Source organism: Mustela putorius, unplaced genomic scaffold (genome assembly GCF_011764305.1).
Source record: "Mustela putorius furo isolate JIRA1106 unplaced genomic scaffold, ASM1176430v1.1 tig00537291_pilon_pilon_pilon, whole genome shotgun sequence".
NCBI lineage: Eukaryota > Metazoa > Chordata > Mammalia > Carnivora > Mustelidae > Mustela > Mustela putorius.
Window position 1 is genome coordinate 392,631 of NW_025422429.1, and position 24,473 is coordinate 417,103.

The 24,473-nt window shown below is 38.6% G+C and overlaps 1 protein-coding gene across 8 annotated transcripts in view; it reads left to right on the top strand.

The window, feature by feature from the left end:
- The window catches only part of ZNF248 (zinc finger protein 248), a 103,448-nt gene extending 82,755 nt beyond the window's left edge, over positions 1–20,693 (top strand). For 4 of the 8 annotated variants that reach the window (XM_045073834.1, XM_045073832.1, XM_045073833.1 and 1 more), the window contains 5 exons: positions 129–230; positions 331–372; positions 11,165–11,331; positions 11,641–11,736; positions 16,482–20,693. In XM_045073834.1, the coding sequence (XP_044929769.1) occupies positions 11,178–11,331; positions 11,641–11,736; positions 16,482–17,980 (1,749 nt within the window). In that variant the 5' untranslated portion in view covers positions 129–230; positions 331–372; positions 11,165–11,177 and the 3' untranslated portion in view covers positions 17,981–20,693. The remainder of the gene's footprint in view (positions 1–128; positions 231–330; positions 373–11,164; positions 11,332–11,640; positions 11,737–16,481) is intronic. The other 4 variants (XM_045073837.1, XM_045073838.1, XM_045073835.1 and 1 more) reach the window with 3 other exon arrangements.
- The last annotated feature ends 3,780 nt before the right edge of the window (positions 20,694–24,473 follow it).

The window sequence follows — 24,473 nt, forward strand, 5'->3', positions numbered from 1 at the left end:
GTGGCTTGAGATTTTTAATTTTTAATTTTTCCCACATCAGTTCTGAAAAAGCCATAGTGTTTCCTCCTTTAGGTTACTGTTAAATGTTAAACTCATCTTCTCATGTTTTTAATTTTTCTGTGTCACAGAACCTAAATTGGTAATAAATCAATAAGAAACAAATGTTTACATTCACTCAGTGAAAAGTATCATGTCTAAGCTCAACATATATCGGAGCCACACATGGACACGTAAGTATCTTGTATGTGGCGCTGTGTAGGCAGGTAAATCCAGGAACTGCAAGGCAGGCCAAGTCTCTTCTAACTTCCTTCTTCCTTCCTTCTTCCTCAGCTCTCTCTCCTCCACTAAGAGCAGAAAATGAACAGATCCCAGGTGAGCTTTTTGTGTGTTTATTTCCACTTTGTTTGAAAATGAGTTTTCTAAAATTTGAAAGGCTTCATATTTTTAAAACAAAAAAAAATAGAGGGGCTCCTGGGTGGGTCAGTGGGTGGCTCATGACCCTGCCTTTGGCTCAGGTCATGATCCCAGGGTCCTGGGATCGAGCCCCACATCGGGCTCTCTGCTCAGCAGGGAGCCTGCTTCCCTCTCTCTCTGTGCCTGCCTCTCTGCCTACTTGTGATCTCTGACTGTCAAATGAATAAATGAAATTTTAAACATAAAACCGACAAGATAGAAATAGGCAAGAATTACTTGAAGGGAAGTATATCAAGTATATCAAGCAAATTCAAAGAACAGTTGGTAGAATGAGAAGCAGGACTCCTAATTTCACAGAGTTGTGCAAGTTGTAAAATTTCCTTTGATTTTTCTAATAACAACACTGAAATTGCCTGTAATCATTTCTGATAGACACAGCATTGTGCTAGAAGTGTTCGGATGCTTTTCAGGGGACCGAACTATGAGGTCTGAGTGGACAGCTCTCTCATGGTCCTGCTTGATCCAGGAATAAGACTTCGAAGATCTGGTGGAATGGAGGGACCACGCGTCCTCCAGATAACTCTCCCTAAGTGTTTGTGTCTGCTTGTTCACATCTCTAGCTTGAATAGCTAGCTTTTCTGGCTTTGGTTTCTGCATTTCTCATTCATATTTCAACTTCATGAATGCATTCTTGCTTCTTTGACATTCACCTGAGTCAGCTCAGGAAAAGGCTACCAAATTGTAGTCAAATCCAGTTTTTGGCTTTGTCTTACTTGACCATCCTGCAGCATAATCCTCAGTCTCTGTTGTCTCTGACACCTGCCTGCTAGCTTTCCTTAACTCTGATACATCCCCTTACTCTTCCTCACAAAGTTGTCTTTCCCTTTAGCCCCAGACGTTGCCTCTCCTTGGGTTTGTTGCTCAACCATCCTTGGCTCACTGCTTTTTTTCAGTCTGTGTTTTTTTCTGACTGGTCTTCTCTCTCTCTCTTTTTTTAATAAAATACTTTTGAATTAGTAATAACATGGTTAAAGGTTAAGTGATGTTCCCTCTAGAAAGGGTGACATTTTTCATCTCAACTGAGACACTTCCACTGAGAATGAAAGAGGTTCCATAAAGTTAGGATGGGACATCTGGCTATATTGGGACAGTCCCAGACAAACTGGAGTTATGGTCTTCCTGCTGTAGATCTCTGTCTGTCTTGTTTGTCCTAGCAGTGCTGCTTTTTTCAGTTAAAAGATACTCTTGTATGCCCCCTACTTTTATTTAGAAGGGAATCCATCATCTTTAGGGCTTTCCGAACTTAGATGCAGCTGTACACCACTGGCATCCTGTTAATATGCAGATGTTCAGTTAGTGGATCTGGTGAGGGTCCTGGGTTTTGCATTTCTAAAAAGCTCCCAGGTGAAGCTGACTCTGCTGCTCAGGGAGCCACACTTTGAGTAACGAGTCTATACGTGATTTTCTGTTCTTCCTTTGCTTTTTTGTCACTTCTTAAAAGCCTGTCCCAGACATCTGTATCTAACAAATTGTTTAGATTGTTTCTTTGTTGTAACTGCACAGTAATTCAAGCATGGATGTTCCATAGTTCATTAACTGGTTATTGTTAGTTATGCACTATTTCAAACCTTTTGCTATTACAAACCATGTTCTAATGAATGACCTTGTACATATAGGTTTTTTCTATCCTATAAATTCCTAGAAGTGCACTGCCAGGTCAACGGGTGCATAGAATTGATAACTCAATCATTCGAGATTGTGGTATCATTTTGTGTCACTCCCATCAACACCGCACCATGCTTCTTTGTCCACAGCTTCTCCCATAGATCATGTGGTTCAACTTCTGGAATTTTGGCAGTGGAAAGATAAACATGGTATTTTATGATGTTTATATCTGCAAGTTTCTTAACTATGAGTGAGGTTAAGTATTTTTTCATGTATCTGAAAGAGGTATTTATGTTTCTGTGAACCCTCTGTTCATATATTTTGCCCATTTTCCTCTTAGGTTTGTGGCTTTTTTTGTTTTTCTTCTTCTTCAGTTTCTAGCTCTTTATATATTAGGGATACTAGTGCTTGTCCATTTTATGGGTTGCAAACTCTTATTTTATAGGATGTGATTTGTCTTTCGATAGTTGACCCTGGTGTTTTCTCCCCGTGCAGGTATTCTGTTTCAGAATGCCACATTTCACTTAGTCGTTTCTTTAGGCTCCCCTTGGCTGTGACAATTTCTCAGACTTCCCTTGTTTTTGATAACCTGGGCAGTTTTGAGGAGTACAGTTAGGTGTTTTGTAGAATGTCCCTCAATTGGGAATTGTCTGCTGTTGTTTTCATGATTAGACTGAGGTTATGGGTTTCTTGGAGGAAGACCACAGAGATAAAATGTGATTTGGTCTTATCATATCAAGGGTTAGTGTTCTGGACATGACTTATTACTTTGTTTTCTCTGTCCTCATACTGGACTCCTTGGAAGGAAGTGGGCAATTACACTTACCACTTACACTATACCTCCTTCCTGTTGGAGTATCTACATAATTATGCACATAAATTATCAGGAATTCTGCATAGGAGATTTTTCTGTTCTCTCCTATTTACTAATCCATTTATATCAGCATGAATTCATGGCTAGTTATTTTATATTTTGGTTCTAGTACAATGATACCTTGTTCCTTTTGTTGCTCAAGTTGTTCCAGGTTGGTTAGTAAAAGCATCTTTTAGGGGTGCCTGGGTGGCTGAGTGTCCAACTCTTGATTTCGGCTCAGGTCATGATCTCAGGGTCCTGGGATCCAGCCCCACGTTGGGCTCTTTGCTGAGTGTGGGGCCTGCTTGAAATTTTCTCTCTCGGGGTGCCTGGGTGGCTCAGTGGGTTAAAACCTCTGCCTTCGGCTCAGGTCGTGATCCCAGGGTCCTGGGATTGAGCCCCACATTGGCCTCTCTGCTCAGCAGGGAACCTGCTTCCCCCTCTCTCTCTGCCTGCCTCTCTGCCTACTTGTGATCTCTGTCTGTCAAATAAATAAATAAGCAAGTAAGTAAATAAATAAATAGAAATTCTCTCTCTCTCTCTCCCTGTGCTCTTTCCTGCTGCTTATGCTTTCTCTCCTTTTCCTACTTTCTCAAAAACCAATAAATTTTTTAAAAAGCACCTTCTGTTGGTTCCTGTGTCTATTGACATACCCTGTTATTGTTTGAATATTTCTTCCTTGCTCTGTGGCAGTAGATTTTCCAGGTTCATCTTCTGTCTTTCCTGCCCTAGAATTAGCCATTTTTCCCCCTAATTAGTTCTGGTTCTTTTCATTGGAGCATAGTATGAGAAACCAAGATTGGGGGACTAGGTGTGTCTGTTGTGACTGTGAAGTCATTGCTCAAAGACCCTCTCAGCTAACTGACAGGGAATCTGTATATACTCACTCATGTATATACACGTGTCTATAAATAGTTAAGTATGTAACCATCTGTATCTATAGTAAGCTAAGTATTCACACTGCTGTTGTCTCCTGTTGTAATCATTACCAGATGGAACATTCTAACCTTCTCTCCTTGCTTGTCTGTAATCTCCTGCACTAACAGTGAGAATCCAGCTAATATCTGAATTTCATTTATTTGATAGTTCAATTCCAGAATACGCATAAATGATTTCAGAGTTATATACATGATTTCAGAGTTGTTAACCCATGGATGCTTGATTCTCCCAGTTTGAGACCATTTGTATTAAGATGCTAGAAGTATTCCCATGTAGGTTTTAAAACATAAGTTTTCAAAAACATAGGGTGTGAAATTGCTGTGTTGGTTATGTATGTATGTATGTATGTTTAGCTTCACAAGAAATTGCCAAACTATATTTACAAAGTTGCTGTATCAGTTTTTGTTCCTACCAACTATGAATCAGAATCTTGTTGTTCTGATTCTGGACCTGAAATTGGTACTGTCATTATTTTTGATGTAACCATTCCAATAACTGTCATGTTGTCTGCATATCCCCACTGAGGTGATGTTGAGCATCTATCTGTTCGTGTATTTATTTGCTATCCTTTTATCTTTGGTTAAATGTTTGTTCAAATCTTTTCTTTTTTTAAGTTTTATTTATTTATTTGACAGAAATCACAAGGAGGTATAGAGGCAGGCAGAGAGAGAGAGGAGGAAGCAGGCTCCCTGCTGAGCAGAGAGTCTGATGCGGGGCTCAATCCCAGGACCCTGGGATGGTGACCTGAGCCGAAGGCAGAGGCTTTAACCCACTGAGCCACCCAGTTGTCCCTTGTTCAAATCTTTTGCATATTTTTCATTTGGTCGTTTGTTTGCTTATTATTGAAGCTTTAAGACTTCTTTTGTGATGTTGGACACAAAGCCTTTATTAGATATCTGTGTTCCAAATATTTTCTCCCTGTCTGTGCCTTATCCTTTCATTTTCTTAAAAATGTCTTTCCCAGAGCAGAAGACTTTATTCTTAATAATATCCAACGCATGTTTTTTCCCGTGGAGTATGCTTTTTCTGTTGTATCTAAAAACTCATCACCAAATCCAGTGTCATAGAGATTTTTCTCCTGTATTCTTTTTTTTTTTTAAAGATTTTATTTATTTATTTGACAGAGAGAGATCACAAGCAGGCAGAGAGGCAGGCAGAGAGAGAGAGAAGGAAGCAGACTCCCTGCTGAGCAGAGAGCCTGATGCGGGGCTCTATCCCAGGACCCTGGGATCATGATCCGAGCCGAAGGCAGTGGCTTAACCCACTGAGCCACCCAGGCGCCCCTCTCCTGTATTCTTTATTCTTGCATTTTTACATTTAGATCTCTGATTCATTTTTAGTTAATACTTGTGTGAGGTCAGTGTCTAGTTTCATTTCTTTTGCTTGAGTGTTCGGTTGTTCGAGCACCATTTGTTGAAAGACTATCTTTTCTCCTTTTATTCCCTTTGTGCCTTTGTCAAAAAAATGTTTGACTTTATTTTGGTAGATCTATTCCTGGTCCTTCTAATCTGTTCTGTTGATCTGTGTGTCTCTCTCAGCACTAACACACTGTCTTGGTTACTAGTAGCTTTATAGTAATTCTCAAGACCAGGTGATGTGAATTCTCATTTTTCTTCCACATTGTGTTGGCTGTTCTATTTTTTTTAAACTTTTTTAAAAGATGTTATTTATTTGTCAGAGAAAGAGCACAAACAGGGGATGTCAGAGGCAGAGAGAGCAGAGGGAGAAGCAGGCTCCCCTCTGAGCAAGGAGCCTGACTCGGGACTTCTTCCCAGGACTCTGGGATCATGACCTGAGCTGAAGGCAAATGCTCAACTACCCGAGCCACCCAGGTGTCCAGTGTGTTGGCTCTTCTAGATCTTTTGCCTTTCTATGTAAACTTCAGAATCTTCTTGTCAATATCTGCAGAATAACTGGGATGTTTTATTTGGATTTCATTGAATTTATAGATTAAGTTGGAAAGAATTGACGTCTTAGCCATATTGAGTCTTGCTACTGATGAAGACGAACTCTCTCTTCATTTATTTAGATCTTTGATTTCTTCCATCAGTTTTGTCTTCCTGTATATATGTATTGTGTTAGATTTTATACTTGAGTACCCCTTTCTAGGGGTGTGTTGTAAATGGTATTTTTTTCATTTGAAAATATGGAATTCAATTCTTTATTCAGATATAGGAAAATAGTTGACTTTTTTATATTGACCTTGTATCCTATGATGTTTTGGTATTTCCTCATTACTTCCAATAGATTTTTTTTTTCTTTTCATAAGTTACTTGAGATTTTTACATAGACAATAATAATGACTTCAGATCGAGTTTTGTTTTTCCTTTTCAGTGATACACCCTCGTTGTCTCATGCCCTCTTTCCACCCACCTTCCCTCTAGTAATCACCAGTTTGTTCTGTATATTTGTGAGTCTCTTTTTTTGTCTCTTTTATGCTTTGTTTTGTTTCTTAAATTTCACATGATTGAAATCATAGGATATTTGTCTTTCTTTCTCTTATTTCATTTAGTATTATATCCTCTAGATTTATCCACGTTGTTGCAAATGTTAAGATTTCATTCTTTTCTCTGGACTAATACTATTCTATTAGAGATATAGAGATATAGATTTACTATAAATCTATATATCTATAGAAATAAATCTATATCTCTATATCTATAGATATATATAGATAGATAAATCTGTTTAGATATATATAGATATATAAACCTATATATCTATATATAGATATAGATATATATTCCATGTCTTTTTTATCCATTCATCTATTGACGGGCTCTTCCGTATCTTGCCTGCTGTAAATAGTGCTGCAATATAAACGTATCTTTTCAAATGTTTTCATTTTCTTTGGGTAAATACCCAGTAATGGAATTACTGGAACATATGACAGTTCTATTTTTAATTTTTTGAGGAACCTCCACATTGTTTTCCATAATGGCCGAAACAGTTTTCATCCCCACCATCAGTACACAAGGTTCCTTTTTCTTCACATTATCACCAACTCTTGTTCTTTCTTTTTTTAATTCTAACCATTCTGACAGGTGTGAGGTGATACCTCATTGTGGTTTTGATTTGAGTTTCCCTGATGTTAGTGATGTTGAGCAACTCTTCATGGGTTTCTTTGTCATCTGTATGTCTTATTTGGAAAAATCTTTATTCAGGTCCTTTGCCCAGTTTTTAATCAGCTTATTTGGGTTGTTGTTTTTTGTTTTTGTTTTTGTTTTTGTTTTTTGGTGTTGAGTTGCATAAATTTTATATTTTGGATATCAAATCCTTAACTTATATATCATTTGGAAATATTTTCTCCCTTTAGTAGGTTGTCTTTTTGGTTTTCGATGGTTACCTTTGCTGTGTAGAAGCTTCTTGTTTTGGTTTAGTCCCTATAGTTTGATTTTTTGTTTCCCTTGTCTTTGGAGACATATCTAGAAATACGTTGCTATGGCTGATGTAAAGGTAGTTACTACCTGTGTTCTTTTCTAGGATTTTTATGGTTTCAGGTCTCAGATTTAGGTCTTTAATCCATTTTGATTTTATTTTTTGCATATGGTGTAAGAAAGTGGTCCAGTTTCATTCTTTTCCATGTAACTGTCCAGTTTTCCAGATGCCATTTGTTGAAGAGACTGTCTATTTCCCGTTGGATATTCTTGCCTCCTTTGTTGAAGATTAGCTGACCAAATTATGGGTTTGTTTCTGGTCTCTCTGTTCTGTTCTATTTGAATAGCTAGAGCAATCTTAAGAAAGAAGAATAATGCTCAATTTGTTTCACAAATTGATCACAATCCCAGATTTCAAGATACACTACAAAGCTATAGGAATCAAACTGTATGGTACTGGCACAAAAATAGACACAAAGACTAATGAAACAGGATAAAAAGCCAGTCACGTATGTTTTATTTCTGGTTTTGGGTTGGTTTGGTTTGGATTGGTTTTGGTCATACTGCAGTAGCTTGGACTTCTCATACAGAGTTGAATAGGAGTAATAAGATAAGACATCCTTGTCCTACCCCTGCCCTTAGGGGAAATGTGTCCAGTGTCTTAACATTAAATATGATGTTAGCTGTAAGTTTTTTGTAGATGGTCTTTATCAAGCTGAGAAAGTTCACCCTATTTCTAGTTTGTTGAGAACTTTGATCATGAATGGCTAGTAGATTTTGTCAGATGCTTTTTCTTTATCAATTGATTTGATCATGTAATTTTTCTTCTTTGGCTAATTGATGTTCTGGATTGTATTGATTTATTCTTTTTATTTTTTTTTAAACATTGACCCAGCCTTCCATTCCTGGAGTAAATTCCACTTGGTTACTGTTTATAATTCATTTTATATGTTGTCAGATTTGATTTGCCAATACTTGAGGATTTTTGTGTCTATGCTAATGGGTTATATTGGTCTTTAGTTTCTCATGTCTTTACCTAGTTTTGGTATCAGGGTAATAATGTTGTCCTTATAATACAAGTTTGTAAGTGTTATTTACTAGAGGAGATTGTGGAGAGTTGGTATTTTTTCCTTAAATGTTTACTAGAATTCACCAGTGACACCATTTGAGCTTGGTACTTTCTATTTTGGGAGTGATTTGATTAGTAATTCAGTTTTTTTTTTTTTTAACAGATATAGATCTGTTCCAGGTATCTCTTTATCCTTGTATGAATTATTAGCTGTATCTTTTGAGGAATTTGTCCATTTCATCTAAGTTAATTTTTCAGGAATAGAATTATTCATAGTATTCTTTTATTATTAATATCCTTAGGATCAGTGGTATTGACCTATCATTTCTGAGATTCACAATTTGTTTTTTTTTTTTTTTTCCCTTGGGTAGGTTTTCTGGAATTTTATTAATTTATTGATCTTTTCAAAGAAGCAGCTATTGGTTTCACTGATTTTTTAAAAGATTTTATTTATTTATTTCACCGAGAGAGACACAGCAAGAGAGGGAATACAAGTAGTGGGAGTGGGAGAAGGGAGCCTGATGAGGATTCAATCCCAGGACGCTGGGATCATGACCTGAGCCGAAGGCAGAGGCTCAACCCACTGAGCCACCCGGGCATCTCGGTTTCATTTATTTTTTCCCCCATGTTTTCAATTTCATTGATATATTCTAGTATTTCCTTTATATTTGCTTGCTTTTGGCTTTTTTTGCTTTTTTTCTGTAGTGTTCTAAGATGGAATAGGTTAATGATTTAAAAAGTTTTTCTTTTCTAATATATATACACTTGCTATGGATTTCCCTTTATGTACTGCTTTCAATTCATCCCACAAATTTTGATAAATGGTATTTTTATTTTGAACTACAGGTTATTTATAAGTGTGTTGTTTGATTTTCAAGTGTTTGAGGGATTTTCCAGCTATATCTTGTTTATTGATTTCTATTTAATTCCATTGTAATCAGAGAATGTATTTTGTATGATAGCTGTTGTTTTAAATTTGTTAAGGTGTTGTTTTGTGGCCAAGACTATGGTTTATCATGGTGGATGTTACATATAAGCTAGAATAGTATGATAAAATGTGTGTTTTATTGCTTTGGATGGCGTATTTTATAACAGTCAATTAGAGCATGTTAATGGATAGTGTGCTTCAGGACATCTGTATACTTACTGATTTTCTTCCTTCTTGATCTCTCAGTATCGACAGAGGGATGTTGAAGTCTCCCAACTATGATTATAAATTCATGTATTTCTTCTTTAAGTTCTCTTAGTTTGGGGGTATGTATTTTGGTACTCTTTAGTTAGATGCGTACATATTTTGATACTTTTGTTAGATTTATATGTTTTCTCAAACAGGATTTTGAACCCATTTAATGAGTTCTTTTTTAAAAAAATTATTTGAGGGGCTCCTGGGTGGCTCAGTGGTTAAAGCCTCTGCCTTCAGCTCAGGTCGTGATCCCAGGGTCCTGGGATCGAGCCCCACATTGGGCTCTCTGCTCTGCAGGAAGCCTGCTTCCTCCTCTCTCTCTCTCTCTCTGCCTGCCTCTCTGCCTACTTGTGATCTCTGTCTGTCAAATAAATAAATAAAATCTTTAAAATTTATTTATTTGACAGAGAGAGTACACAAGTAGGTAGAGCAGCAAGCAGAGGGAAAGGGAGAAGCAGACTCCCCACTGACAGGGAGCTCCATGTGGCACTCCATCCCAGGACCCTGGGATCATAACCTAAGCTGAAGGCAGACTCTTAACTGACTGAGCCACCTAGGCATCCTCATTTAATGAGTTCTGAATTTCAGCGTTGTATTTCTCAGCTCTAGAATCCCCATTTTATCTGTGTACTTACATGTATATGTATGTGTCTGTATACACATTTATCAGAGATCCCCAAGACCATCCCCAGGCTCAGTAACTTATTAGGGTGACTCAGCAGATGGTTCTTCTTATGGCTATGACTTATTAAAGTGCAAGGATATAAAGTAGAATCAACAAAGGGAAAAGGTACATGGAGCATAGTTGAGAGGAAGCCAGGAGCAAACCTGAATCTTCTTCCAAATATAGCGATGAGATTAACAACAAATGTGAAATGTCTGCCAGGGAAGCTCACTAGACACTCAATGCTCAGGGTTTTTGTTAGGAGATGATCACCTTGGTACTCTCTGCTTGAAACAGAAACTTCTGGACTTAGAAGGAATGCATGTGTGAGGCATAACCCATATTGTTTACACAAATAGTTTAGGCACAATGAACCATTCTTATTAGGGAATTGAAGTTCCCAGAAGCCAGCCAAGGGACACCCTCATAGCAACAGACCTTTGAAAGGATGGCAGTCTCAGGCCTGCTCTAGTAATTCTTTTCTAACCAGTATACATACCATACATCCATTGAACTTCTCCCACTTACTTTGTTCATATATTTCTCTGTTTTATTGAATATATTAATCATAATCCATTTTGAAGTTCTTGTTTATTATTTCCAGTATTTGGGTCCCCTTTTGGTCTGCTTTGTCTGTTTTATTGTCCATTTTTTTTTTCTATCATAAAAATGACAATATTAAAGATCTAACTTTCTTGGCTTGGTTTCGTTTCCAGGCTACTGTGTGAATGCTGCTAGCTCCTGCAGTGTATAATTTAATAAATTTTAATGTATATATCTCATCAGATCATAATCACTTTGAGAACAGGAACAGTGTTTGTTTTCATCAGTAGTATTTGCAGCGGGGGGGCAGTTCTAGGGGTTTAGTGGAAACTCAGTTTGTATGAGATATTTCTTTTATCCTACATAGTAAATAACACAAAAGAAGGCATCCTATGTGTCAATTTTTAGCAAACTTTTAAAGAGGTTAGCTTTTTTAAATTTCTTCCATGTCATATAGTTCTGATGGCTTCATGCAGAAAAGGCATATACTATTACAGGAACAAGTGTCATTCAAAGATGTATGTGTGGACTTCACTCAGGAAGAGTGGTATCTGCTGGATCCTGCTCAGAAGATACTATACAGAGATGTGATTCTAGAAAATTACAGCCATTTTGTCTCAGTTGGTAAGATTTTTTTTTCCTTTGGTAAGATTTTTTTTTTCCTTGTGACTATCGGTAGCATGCATTTCTGGTTGTTGAAACATATGTACTGCTTCTAGAATTTTGTTTGACACTTGAGATTCAGGGCGCTGAGATGAACAGTCTCTCTGGCCTCCATAAAGAATGCTGTGTCCGTAACCTCCTCAGGGCTTGCTTCATTTGGGCATCTCCCTTGGGCAGCTCCTGAGGCTGTACCTTTCTTCCCCATCATTTTTTCAGAGTCCCTGAAGCCAGGCTATTTAGCCACCATCTTGTATTTTTTTTTCTTCACAGGATATTGCATTACTAAGCCAGAAGTGGTCTTCAAGATAGAGCAAGGAGAAGAGCCCTGGATATTAGAGGCAGGATTCCCAAGCCACTGCCACCAAGGTGAGTTAGTGAGTTCGCAGGTAGATGGAAGACAAGGGAATGAGATCTTAGGCTATCAGTTTAGGGTTTATCACTTGTACAATATTCTTCAGAAATTTCTTTTTTAAATTTTAGACCTTTGGAAGTGACAAAGGACAGTTGGCCCACATCCCTCCATTACCTTAATCACATTCCTCCACATGTCACTTTCCCTCATAAATGCTTTCCTTTGTTCTTTGATATTTTAGAGTGATTTACTAATACCTGTAAAGCAAACTCAGTTGGCTTTATCTTCAGTAATTTTTCTAGGTTAGTTTATTTTTGAGAATTGTTAACTTTCCCTCTATTCTCTTTGGACACCTTTTGTTTTCGTGCTGTACTTGAGATACTACTCAATACGTGTTGGGCACTCACTGGGATCCAGTTGTGTTTTTAGGTAATTAAAAGATTAACATCCCTTTTATCGTGGAGTATGTATTCTAGTAAGGGACAAGAAGCGTGTTTGTGTGTGTGATGTGTATGCATGTGAATGTGTTCATACAGTATTTGTGGTGGTAAACACCATGGAGAGAGTTAAAGCAGTGGAGAGGGGGTGGAGAATGGCGACGTGTGCTAATGGGTAAGGAAGTCAGAGAAAACCTGTTTCATGAAGTCCGCAGGAGGGTTGAGACCCTAGTACAGTGAAACTGGGAGCTGTTACAGGCAGGTGCCAAACTTCTCAGCTGTGTTCTTAGAATGTTTGAAGAATGGCGAGGGGGCATCGCGGCTGGAGATGAGTATGTGTTGGGGAGAGTGTTAGGAGGTGATGTCATAAGAAGTAGCATGGATCATGGATTTTATTTTGAGTGATATGAGAAAGACTTGTATTTTTTTTTTTTTTTTTTTTTAGTAAATGTAAATCAGATTAAATCATCAGATCTGACTTAGCAATTTATGCGGTAAATACAGTCTGGTGGTTAGGTGGTGCTTCGGCACAAGTGAGGAAGGAATACCGTTGAGACTATTACATATGCCAGAGGAGAGAGGATAATGACTTAGGTGATGTTGGAAGTCCTGAGGAGTGGAAGGTTTGTACATATATCTTGAGGATGAAGCCAACAAGATTTGCTGTTGGATTGATAGTGTGGAAGAGAGACAGGAGTCCAACATGACTCAACTGATCAGTCTCAAGCAACTGGATAAAAACTGGGTGCCATTTATTGGGAGGAAATTAGATTATAGGGGAGTTAAGACATACCCAAACATGGACACAAGACACTGGGAGAGAACTGCTAGAACCCAGTCTCTGTGTTGAATAAGATGTTGGTTCTGTGTGAATGTGGTACACGTGGCAGAGGCCAGAGCTGGAAGTGCCCTGTGAGAGGCGTCAGCCGTGGGTGGTGGTAAAGGCCTGAGGCTGGGTGAGAACTTCAAGATCAGAGGTTGGTGGGCTTTTATGTAAAGACAGCAGGACATGTTTTGGGTTTGGTGAGTCACATGTGGCCTGGCTGGCTGCTGCTGTTGCTGCTCCCCTGCCCCCCCTTCCTGGTTCTCCTTTTCCTTCTTCTTCCTCCTCACTCCTCCCTACTTCCTCTTCTTCCGTTTCCCTCTAAAAATGTAAAAAAAAAAAAAACATTCGCGGTTTAAGGACCCTTGCTCAATAGTTATTGTTTGCAGGCTCCTTTTCTAGAGAGTGGTTTTGCACATGAGAGCAGTGGTTCTGGAACAATTCCACTTCTGCAGGGTGTGAAAATCCATAAAATCTCATCATGAGAGGAGCTTAAGGAGGAACAGTCCGAGCCAGGGGGAAAACTTGAGAGCCTGGTTTCCTGGGAATCCGATAAGGAACATGCTACTGTCCTATTACTACCTTAAATGGCAGCTCCGGGGTCAGCGCATTAAACCCATTATCCCCTATTACTAGTGTCCTCATATTCCTGGGGTTGTTTGCCTTTCAAAACCAGCCCCTGCATCCCTTTGTTTTCTGATTTTTCACTGATCTCACTCAGAAGCAGAACTCTGTGTTTTCTCATTCCTGGCTGGATCTAATCCCTAAATGATTTTTATTTTCTTACCTGAAGCATCTGCTTTATCTTTCACTAGCCTGGCAAAGTTGCTACTTATTAAGAAATGAAATTAAAATTAAAGTCTCCTTTCATTGACTATTAAAATGTGGTCTTCCTATTCTTCCTGTCTCTTTCTAGCTGCTCTCTAGAATTTGCACTAAACACCATACTGTCTTAGATCCTAAATTTCACATATAAATACTTTCTCTTCTACTACAACTTTCATTCATGTTTACTTTGCTTTTCAGATACTTAATATTGTATGTGTAAAGTGTTTAAACATTACATGGTACATAGTAATGGCTTATTTCACCTATTTTAAGTTAGAGCTCACTTTGTTTTCCCTGTAACTTAAATAACCCATATTTTGTGACCCTAACCCACTAGTGGCTACATCTTCAAAACTGAGAACTAATCATATCACTCCTGCTTAAGGTTTCTTTCTTTAATGAGATTTTGTTTTCCCACAATGAAGGCCCTTCCTTTTCCCAATTCTGATAATTTACTAATTTCTTTTTTGATGAATTGTGCAACTAAGTTTGGAAGAGATCATTTTTTCTCACCCATTCATAAAGCATTCTGAAGTACTTTTCCAAAATCCGCATTCCCATTTTGTCCTTGTGTATTACCGCTCATCATGTACAGGTTGGAAATAATTCATACGCACATTGCGTTTATGAATCATTTATGTTGTGTCTCTTTCGTGAGGTCAGAGGAAGCAGGATTTTAGTAACATCTGCCAAAGCTAGACCGTGGTCTTGACAAAGGGTATAGCATTGAGCAAGGAACTTAATCTTATATTATGGTGAATTTTACAGGCAGTAAACTTCTTTTAAAGATAGTGAGTGAAGGCTGAAAGTGGGAGGGATGTTGCAGTGATGTTGGCAGTCATTCTTTTATTATTATTTTTTTAAGATTATTTATTTTTATTTATTTATTTGACAGAGAGAGATGACAAGCAGGCAGGCAGAGAGGCAGGCAGAGAGAGAGGAGGAAGCAGGCTCCCTGCTGAGCAGAGAGCCCATGCAGGGCTCGATCCCAGGACCCTTGGATCATGACCTGAGCCAAAGGCAGCGGCTTAACCCACTGAGCCACCCAGGCGCCCCCTTTTATTATTATTTTTGTGGTTTGTTGTCAGCGAAAGAAAGCAGCATTTCCTGAAAGATATCCAGGTTCCAGAAAGAACAAGGGCTGGAGTGCAACTTGTATTGTGTCTCAGGGAGTGGCCCAGCTGTAGGATTCACCTACTGTGAATCCAGTTGGTGGAAAGTTTGTTTTATTTTGATTTGTTTTGGGGGGGTAATAATTATTACTCTCTGGCCCTTGGAGCAGTGGACTCTGGACTACCATAGAAGTTTTTTCACAAGTGATTAACATTATTGCATTGTGTGGCAACACAGCCAAGAATTTGTATGATAAAGTTTACCAAAGGTCTTAGAATCATATAGAGAAACATGATCCTTACAGGTCTCACAAGTAGGTAAAAGATACAGATGAGGCTAGAGAGAAAAGCAGAAAACCTTGATATAAAAGATAAACTTAAGTATAAAAGCAGACTTAAAGATCAACATTGTCTCAGGCATGAAATGGTTCTGGGGGAAGTAAGCCAGCAGATTGAAGTAAATCAGCATATGACGTGATGGTGAGATTCATAAGCAGCTGAGAGAAAACAAAGTGAACCTTGTCCTTTGGCAGAGATAGCCTGCCCCACATCTATTTTTGTATTTCCTTTTTGATATTTGTGCTGTTGTGAATCACAGCTAAATAGAGAGTCTGGGGTAAAGCAGTGATCCTTAAAAAATGAGGAAGTAGGTGCTTTGAGAAATTTTTGTTAATGCTGATATATCAAATGAAGGGGGAAAAGGGACTGGCAACATGCATACTAGTGAGAATCTACCATAGTAGTCAAGATGTGAGAGGATAAGGATGGGAACTGTGAGCTATCTCTAAATTCTTCCTCTACTGTGTTTCTCAGTCTATTGGTAGTTTATTTTTTATTGGAAAAAAACCCTTGTTGAACTTTCCAACTCTGTGAGTTTCCTGCTTCCTAAGCGGATACCTCTCAGAAAATACCCAATCCTTGCTTACTACGTCTTAATTTTATTTCACTTTCTCTAGCCCTCTTTTTACAGCTTTTTAAAAAAATAATTATTTCTTATATAATAAGTTAAAAGAAAAACTATATGCTGGGCTATAGAACTTCATGGTTGAACCCAAGAATGTTTGGTGTTGCTCAGAGTAGAAGCATGTGCTCCAGCAGGAATCCTACCCCAGGAATCTGTACATGAGGGGATTAGGATGGAACTGTCTCTCTCCTCCAAACATAGTTCATCTTCTGAAAGCCATTCCACCAGTCTCTACCATCACTTTATTCAGTGTTCAATGTCTCTGTCTGGCTCACCCCATTCTCTGAGTCCCTGAATCAGCTACTCCCAGCAACCTGTGCTTTGAATTTTCACCCTTTTTTGTCCAGTTTTGAAAGTTTTATATTTAAAATGTTAAGTGCCCTTGCCAGTTTCCATTCCCTGTTTCCACAGCAGCTTGTATTTACTTTCCACGGAGACTAGCAGGATAAAGGAAATGCATGCTTGGATTTAGTTCATGCCAGGAAACTGAGCCTAAAACAAAGGAATCGACTATATGAAAGGGTGTTTGTGGGAGTTCAGTCCCATTAGAAGTGTACTACGATTCATAAGATGTGGTTATTTTTCTCATTTCTAGAAGACTGGAAAGTTGATGACCTGATAGAGAGCAGCCAGGACAATGAAGATGATCATTTTTGGCAACTGGCTTTCACTACCAACAAAACATTAAATATAGATAGTTGTGATAGAGTAAGAAAAGCTTTCAATCTGGGCACAGATTCTATTCCTTCAAGAAATTTTCCATATAAGATATGTGACTCATGTGAAATGAGTTTGAAAAATATTTCAGGCTTAATTATTAGTAGAAAGAGCTATTCTGGAAAGAAGCCTGATGAGCTTAATGTATATGAGAAATTGCTCCTTGATATTAAGCATGAGAAAACTCCTCCTGGAGGGAAGTCTTACAGATATAATCAAAAAAGGAATGTGCTCAATCATAGCCACAATCTCAGTCAGCCAATTTTTGATGAGCCTTCTGAGTATAATGAAAATGGACAAGCCTTCCATGAAGAAGCAGCCTTTTTCACAAACAAGAAAATACAGATAGGAGAGACACTCTGTAAATATAATGCATGTGGAAGAACCTTCATCCACAGTTTAGAGCTCAGTTTATCTCAGAGAACTCATTTGGAGATGGAGCCATATGAATGCAGTATTTGTGGGAAGTCCTTCTATACAGATTTAACACTGGGACATCAGAGAACTCTTACAGGACAGGCTCCTTATGAATACAATGAATATGGGCAAACCTTCTGTGATAACTCAACTTTCATTATCCATCAGGGAGCCTATGCAAGAAAGATCCCCCATGAATATAAAGTAGGTCCTAAAACCTGGGAAAAGTCAACCCTCTTTAAACATCAAATAGTACACATGGGCAAAAAACCTTATGAGCACAATGAAAATGGAAATAACTTCAACAAGAAATCACATCTCACCCAACTTCGAAGAGGTCATTCAGGAGAAAAAACCTTTGAATGTGGTGAATGTGGGAAGACATTCTGGGAGAAGTCAAACCTCACTCAACATCAAAGAACACACACAGGAGAGAAGCCCTATGAATGTACCGAGTGTGGGAAATCCTTTTGTCAGAAACCACACCTTACCAACCATCAGCGAACACATACAGGAGAAAAACCCTATGAATGTAAGCAATGTGGAAAAACATTCTGTGTGAAGTCAAACCTCACAGAACATCAGAGAACACACACAGGGGAGAAACCATATGAATGTAATACATGTGGGAAATCCTTCTGCCACAGGTCAGCCCTAACTGTCCATCAGAGAACACACACAGGAGAGAAACCCTTCATGTGTAGTGAATGTGGGAAGTCCTTCTGTGTGAAATCAAACCTCATTGTACATCAAAGAACTCACACAGGGGAGAAACCCTATAAATGTAATGAGTGTGGGAAAACCTTCTGTGAAAAATCAGCTCTCACTAAACATCAGAGAACTCACACAGGGGAGAAGCCCTATGAGTGTGATGGATGTGGGAAAACCTTCAGTCAGAGGTCAGTACTCACAAAACATCAGAGAATTCACACAAGAGTGAAAGCTCTTTCAACATCCTGATGTCCAGAAGCCTTCACCTGCTCTTTCAAGTTATTATACCATTTTAAAAAAATGAGATGAAGCCCAAAGAATGCCTCACATTACTAGAAAGCAATGTCTTATCATACTTCAAATAATACTAGCATAAAACCATACTGAAATTTTGAATATGTGAAAGCTCTGAAGAAAAACTGAAACTTTTAATCAGAAAATTTATATTGAGAGGAAATTTCTTCACTTAAGAAATGTGGTAGAACTCTGTCTAGAATTTATGTTGTGTCATGTTCCAGATGTGATACCAAATTTTATTGTAAATATAGTGGATGGTATTCATTCATACCCATATTCAAGTGGAATTTGAAGTTTAAAAAAAGTTGAATCACAGCAACATTAAACAATTAGGAAGAGTCCCTGATGTTTGCAGACCTGATGTGGGTATAGTAATATAGCAGAAATTAGATGTATGCTTGATTTGCATATTGGAGTCCAACATACTTATGAAGAGAAAATATCTTTTAATTAAAGAACTATTATAGTCTATATTAGTATCTTCCACACTAAATACCACCAGTGTCTTTATAAGTTGCCATAATTATATATGTATATATAATGTATATGTAAATATATTTATACACGCATACTCAACACATATGTAGTGGTGTGTTAAGAGTAAGCTCACACTGGCTTGAAACTGCCAATGGTTAAATTTTCAGGAATTTTGTGAGCCAGTACTTAAACAGTCATTATTTAAAAGTTAAATTATATTAAAAACAAAGGTAATAAATTATCAGCACTCATCAATTCCTAATTTTGTTACATTTTGTAACATTTTGTTCTTTGTTCTTTAGGTCACTTTTATTACTGAGTCATATGGTAAAAATACCATCTAATGTGCTACTGCCCATCTCTTCCCACCTCTGCACTCAGTGCCGTCCTGTGGGTAGCTTGCTGTAGTGGGAGTGTTTACACCCTGGAAATTGGCAAACTGTACAAACTGGGGTTCTTATTTTCTCAGAGAACCTGTTGTCAAATATTTACCAGCACACCACTGTGTATATATGAAAATACATCTGAACAATTTGAAGTACAGACCACGTACACCCTCTCTCATATCCTGACATAAATAAATGGCTATGGCCATTATTGTTGAACTGCCTCTTCAGTAAAGAACCCCAAATTTGTTTTTGTGAGGTTTTTAAACTACCTCTGCATCAGTCTTAATTGTAAATACTACCTAAGTCTCTTTATAGTTTGGCCAGTATATGTTATTTTACGACATCACCAACCATCCATCTGACGTTGCCGGCAAATAAGAGTTAGTATACGGCCATCGTTACTGATCTACTACTATATTACTTCCCAAAGAAGCCAAATAATATTTTTCTGAGGTTTTTCAGTTGCCTCTGGGTCAGTCTATGATGTTGTAAGTACTGTTAGTAACAGTGGGATTTACATGAATTTTGCAAAGGTTAACATCATTTATGAACAGGAACACTCAGTTCACTCCACAAGTAAAAATATGTACTCGAATGCCACTTTCCTACTCTTGGTGTTTCATTACTGTATCTATTTAGGCATGATCTCTTGTATGTGACCCAGGAACTATGTATTTGTATTTAAAATAATAGGGTGCCATGCTCTGTCCCTGCCTCCTTTGTCCTGTTTTCCCACACCTCCTTGGAACACACTGATCAGTTCCAAGAGACACTGCCCACCCACCAGCCTGCTGCTTATTTGCTGGGCTCTGTTTTGTTTCTCTTTCCATTCTTACCCCACATGATTTAGGAGTAAATCCAGATTAACCTGAGTTAATCATGGAGATGCTGTTCTAATGATTTTGTTGAGATGTTTGGAAAATATTCTGTGGTACTTCTGGGAGAGATCTCTGTGATAAACTATTGTGATATGAGAAGACAAAAGGAGAGATTGTCTCTCTTACACTGGACTTTTTCATGTTTGCATATCATACCAAATTATAGCTTGTGGCCCTGAAGGGCAATAGTCTGAAGATACCACCAGACAAAATGGAAAAAGCCTGGCTCAGAGGGGACCTGTCGTTGAGCTGCACAACTCCATCTGGACCTGTACTCGGCTAGGACTTTCTATTACCATGGTAATAATGATTGCTTATTTATCCTTAGGGCTGTCTGTTATTTCAGCTGAAGGCATTCCAGCTGGTACAGACAAGTACTTCATTCTAAATGTTCATGTTCTATATAGTGATTTCGGGGAAGAATGATTTCTTTTGACAAGTTAACATAAGAATAGCTATTTGTATCAGCCCCACTTCTAATGAAAAACAGAAATCTACCCCAACCAAGAGGATTGTGATGGTAGATGTATTACAGTGGTGTGGGTCAGAAACAAGGGATCCTGAAGCACCTAGAGACTAGCATCACCCAGAAACTGTGAGCATTCTAGGTCGTAAAGGGGCAAAGATGGAAACTAGTGTCACCAGAGCCCAATAAGAGCTGCTCTCATGGAGGAGAGACCACCTCCTGGAAGATATTGTCCCTACAAGAATCGTGGCGCCGAATTGCTTGTGCCTCCCTTTAGAGAACGCCACCAGATGCGATCTGCAGGTTAACCCAGGTGGGCGCAGAGAAAGTGGAGAGGAGGACTGGGTGGAGCCAATGGATAATAAGCAGCACAGTGTTTTTTTTTTTTTTATTTTTGTAAATTCCTATGTAAAGTCCCAGTATTAGAAATAAACATTCTACTAGTTGGAAGTAAAGTATTTCTACTTCATTGTGCTTTTGTGTCGTAAGTAAATTCCTTTTGGAACTGAGCACTGTGCCAGGTATGTCTTTGTTGACATGCGTGAAGCAGACATTATGTTAAGTGACATTATTCAGATATCCCTCTGGTGTTTCCTGTTACACGTGTTGTGAGATAAGTGGGTCTGTATTTTTCCAAATAAATAGCCAGTTGTCCCTGCATCGTTTGATTAATTTACCCTTTTCCTTGTCCACCTGATAGGGCATTTTTAGCAGGTACTTAAATATTATGAGTAGTGGCTGTTGCTTTTCATCTGCTCGAGGCAACTTTTCTACATTCTTCCTGTAAGATATAGCCCATCCTTGTGAACATAAGAGTTGACATTTATCCCAGATGATACCATCTCTTCCTGGACCTGCATTTGTATTGATGGCTATTTGTTACAAAATAGGCCAATGAGAACTTACCCTAGAATATTTTTCACAAGTCACCATGACCAGATAGTTTGTGTCCTTGTTGCTGTGAGAAGTCCTATCAAGAAAATATGTCTGCAAGGGAGAAGATGATAGGGATAAGTGCTGTAAAGTAAAACGAAAATAGGAAAAGTTGTCAGAAGTTTGCTTCTACATAGCATGGAGATGGAACGACCTTACTGGGAAGGCTACAGTGGAGGGAGTGAGCCATTTGGTTATCTGGAGAGTGTGCATGAACGCACGTGCACACGCGTGTGTAATACATGTATATATATAACCAACAATTTTACATACCTATGATTTTGTTTCCTGAAACAACACCCTAATTACCTGTAAAATACTTTGATATTTTATTTTGTATTGTACCACATTATGTTCAAAGAAATGCTTGTTACCATTTACTAAACTGATTGCACAGCCCATGAATGGGTCATCTCCCAGAACTTAAACAACAGTGCTCAAGTGCAAAATCAGAAAAGGAATGGCTGGGTCATAGGTATAGTTTTCTGAAATGACTAAGTGATGTACATTCCCAGTGCCTAGATAGTGTTTCCTGGTAACCCCCTAGAACCTGTCTTTTCCACATTTTCTGTGTGTAACGTGTCCTCGCCTAGCCTGGTGTGCCCTGTCACTTCACATCCCGCCTGTGCTTTGCAAGGAAAGGTAGAGCCATAGCCTCTGGAAAGGTTCAACCCATGGGTATCCTGGATGCCCTCAACCAACCTACTTGTTGTCCCCAGTAGGGAACTGCAGTTGTAGCTGCCCTTGCCCTACCACTTTGACCTCTGTGTTTCTGTCGGTGGCTTAGCCTGTTCTGATTCCTGTTATTTCCATGGAACCTTCATGGGCCACCGAGTGATGGGACACTACGTAATCTCCATCTCCTTCCTCTTTCCCACCCGCCCCTCCTTTCAGACTCTGCACATCCCCAGGCTTCTCTTTCAGACAACGAGGAACTGATATCTGCTCTTAGACATCACTTTTCAAGAGCAAGGTCCAGTCAGATACTTAGCGAGTTGGAAAAGTGATGCTTCCTATCTTGCTTGCTCCACCGTATCTGGAATTCATAGTTTGGGATGGTTGATCTCCCTGATTCCTTTTCCTTATATACAAAGTGGGAATAGTTATCCCCCCCTGAAAGAGCAGGCCTTAGTTTTAGCTTTCTTGCTGTGACACACAGACCAAAAATTCTTGTCTACCATCCTCCTCCGCACCCCCACCAAAGAAGTTCATTCACATCCTGAGAGGACAGCAGGCAGGGGAGTAGTGAAGTCCTGCTCTGTGGGGTGTCCAACCACATTCTTTAAATTAGAAAAGGAACTTGGAGAAGCATGGCAACTGTGACTAGCGCCCAGGAGCTAGTGGGACTTCCTTAGCCTTCCTAGGATTGGGTGCTCCTGTGCTGTTGGTCCATACCAGCTGTGAAGGTTGGGGGAAGAGGGCATAAATATTCTTCAGAATGTAACAGGAATTGTCTTCTCCCCTGTCTCTCAGTTGCCTCTCCTAAAATAACTGTTGGTTTTTACTTCAGCATGTATCCTAGGCCTTTTTCCATGCATTTTAATCCATATTTCCATATTTGTTCACCTACAGAAAAGTTTTAATAGACCGGATGCTTAAGGGCATTTGACTTTAGCAAATAAGAAATACTGTCAGAATATTAAAATTCTGGGGCGCCTGGGTGGCTCAGTGGGTTGAGGCCCCTGCCTTCGGCTCAGGTCATGATCCCAGGGTCCTAGGATTGAGCCCCACGTCGGGCTCTCTGCTCTGCAGGGAGCCTGCTTCCTCCTCTCTCTCTCTCTCTGCCTGCCTCTCTGCCTACTTGTGATCTCTGTCTCTCAAATAAATAAATAAAATCCTAAAAAAAAAGAATATTAAAATTCTATATTGCAATCAAAAGTATCCATGCCATTTCCAAATAATATGTTGTTGCCTGGAATTAGACAACTTTAAAGCCATTGTGCCCAGTGCTTTGCAAGCTGTATTTGTCATTGCTACTAAAGAGAAATAAACCATGTAATTTTTAATAGCCTATGGATGAACAACTATTATTGTTAATGCTTCTTGGAGTTTTCTCTTTCCAGATGATTTAGTGATTTGTGTAGATATTCTACCTTACTATAGTTTGAAACATTGAAAAATTCGTATAAAATGTGTCCCAAAGTTTTAAAACTGCTAATATTAGTGGTTGTGATGAAAAACACACCTGAACCTTAGTAACTTTAGAGGAGTAGATACTGTTGAAGGTTGTAAAAAGCTTTTACCTATGAAACAGCATGCTGTTAATTTGGTAGGTAAGGATGAGAAAATAATAATGTAGAAAATATAAATAAAACGACTTTAATATTATACAGGAGTCATAGACTTATATTCTCTGAAATGTGTTTTTCAATTTTACTTCTATGGGAAAATTAATGAAATAATAATACTGCTCCCTGTTGTTCTCCGTAGGTGGCTTATAGCTTTGTCTCTGGCATTTGGTTTGGCTTCTTCTGTTTCCGTGTTCTTTTTGGATATACACACCTGTGCACACAGTATTAGGGTAACTATATACTGTAAACTCCCACTTTTTGCTTCACAATATGTGATTAACATTTTTTCTGTTAATCTGTGTTGGTTTTTCTGCCCTTATGTGCTCATTTTTTAATGACTGCCTAGGATTCTCTCTTATGGATCAAAACCATTTTATCTATAACCTATTGATACTCAGGTGACTTCCAGTATTTTTATTATTACAAATTAACATTGTGGAGGAGTGCCTTTGAGCATATACCTTTCTGCACTCCTTCAAGTTTTCTTCTTTGTATTTCTTTCTAAAACTGTAATTTCTGGATTAAAAAGTAAGTTCATTTTCGCTTCTTATGAAATTGACTCCAGAAAGGCTATGTGAATTTCAGATCCATCCAAAGTTTGGAAATGTAAGTTTTCCAAACATATTTCCATAATGAGTCCTATTCTTTTACAGGCTTTTCCAACCTTATCTAATAGTCCTTGAATTGGTTTTCTAGAGATGTTGAGCAGTTCTACACTATTGACTGCTCATCTTCAGTTTCTTGCTTAGTGTTAGCTCATGTCCTCAGCTTCGTTTTATTTTTATTTATAATTTATTGACTTTGTAAGTGTCTAGTTTGATTGTTTAACATCAGGCTGGGTTTGTAAAAAGATAAGCTGCAGATGGTCTTGGGCTCTTGGACACCAGGGCACAGGGTTCCTCTGGAGCAGAGCGCAAAGGCCTCATCCAGATCTCTTAGCAACATGGGCAGGCCCCCCAGGGAGAGCAAGAGAGGAAGAATGACTTGGCCCTTTGCTGTGCCTGCCGCCGC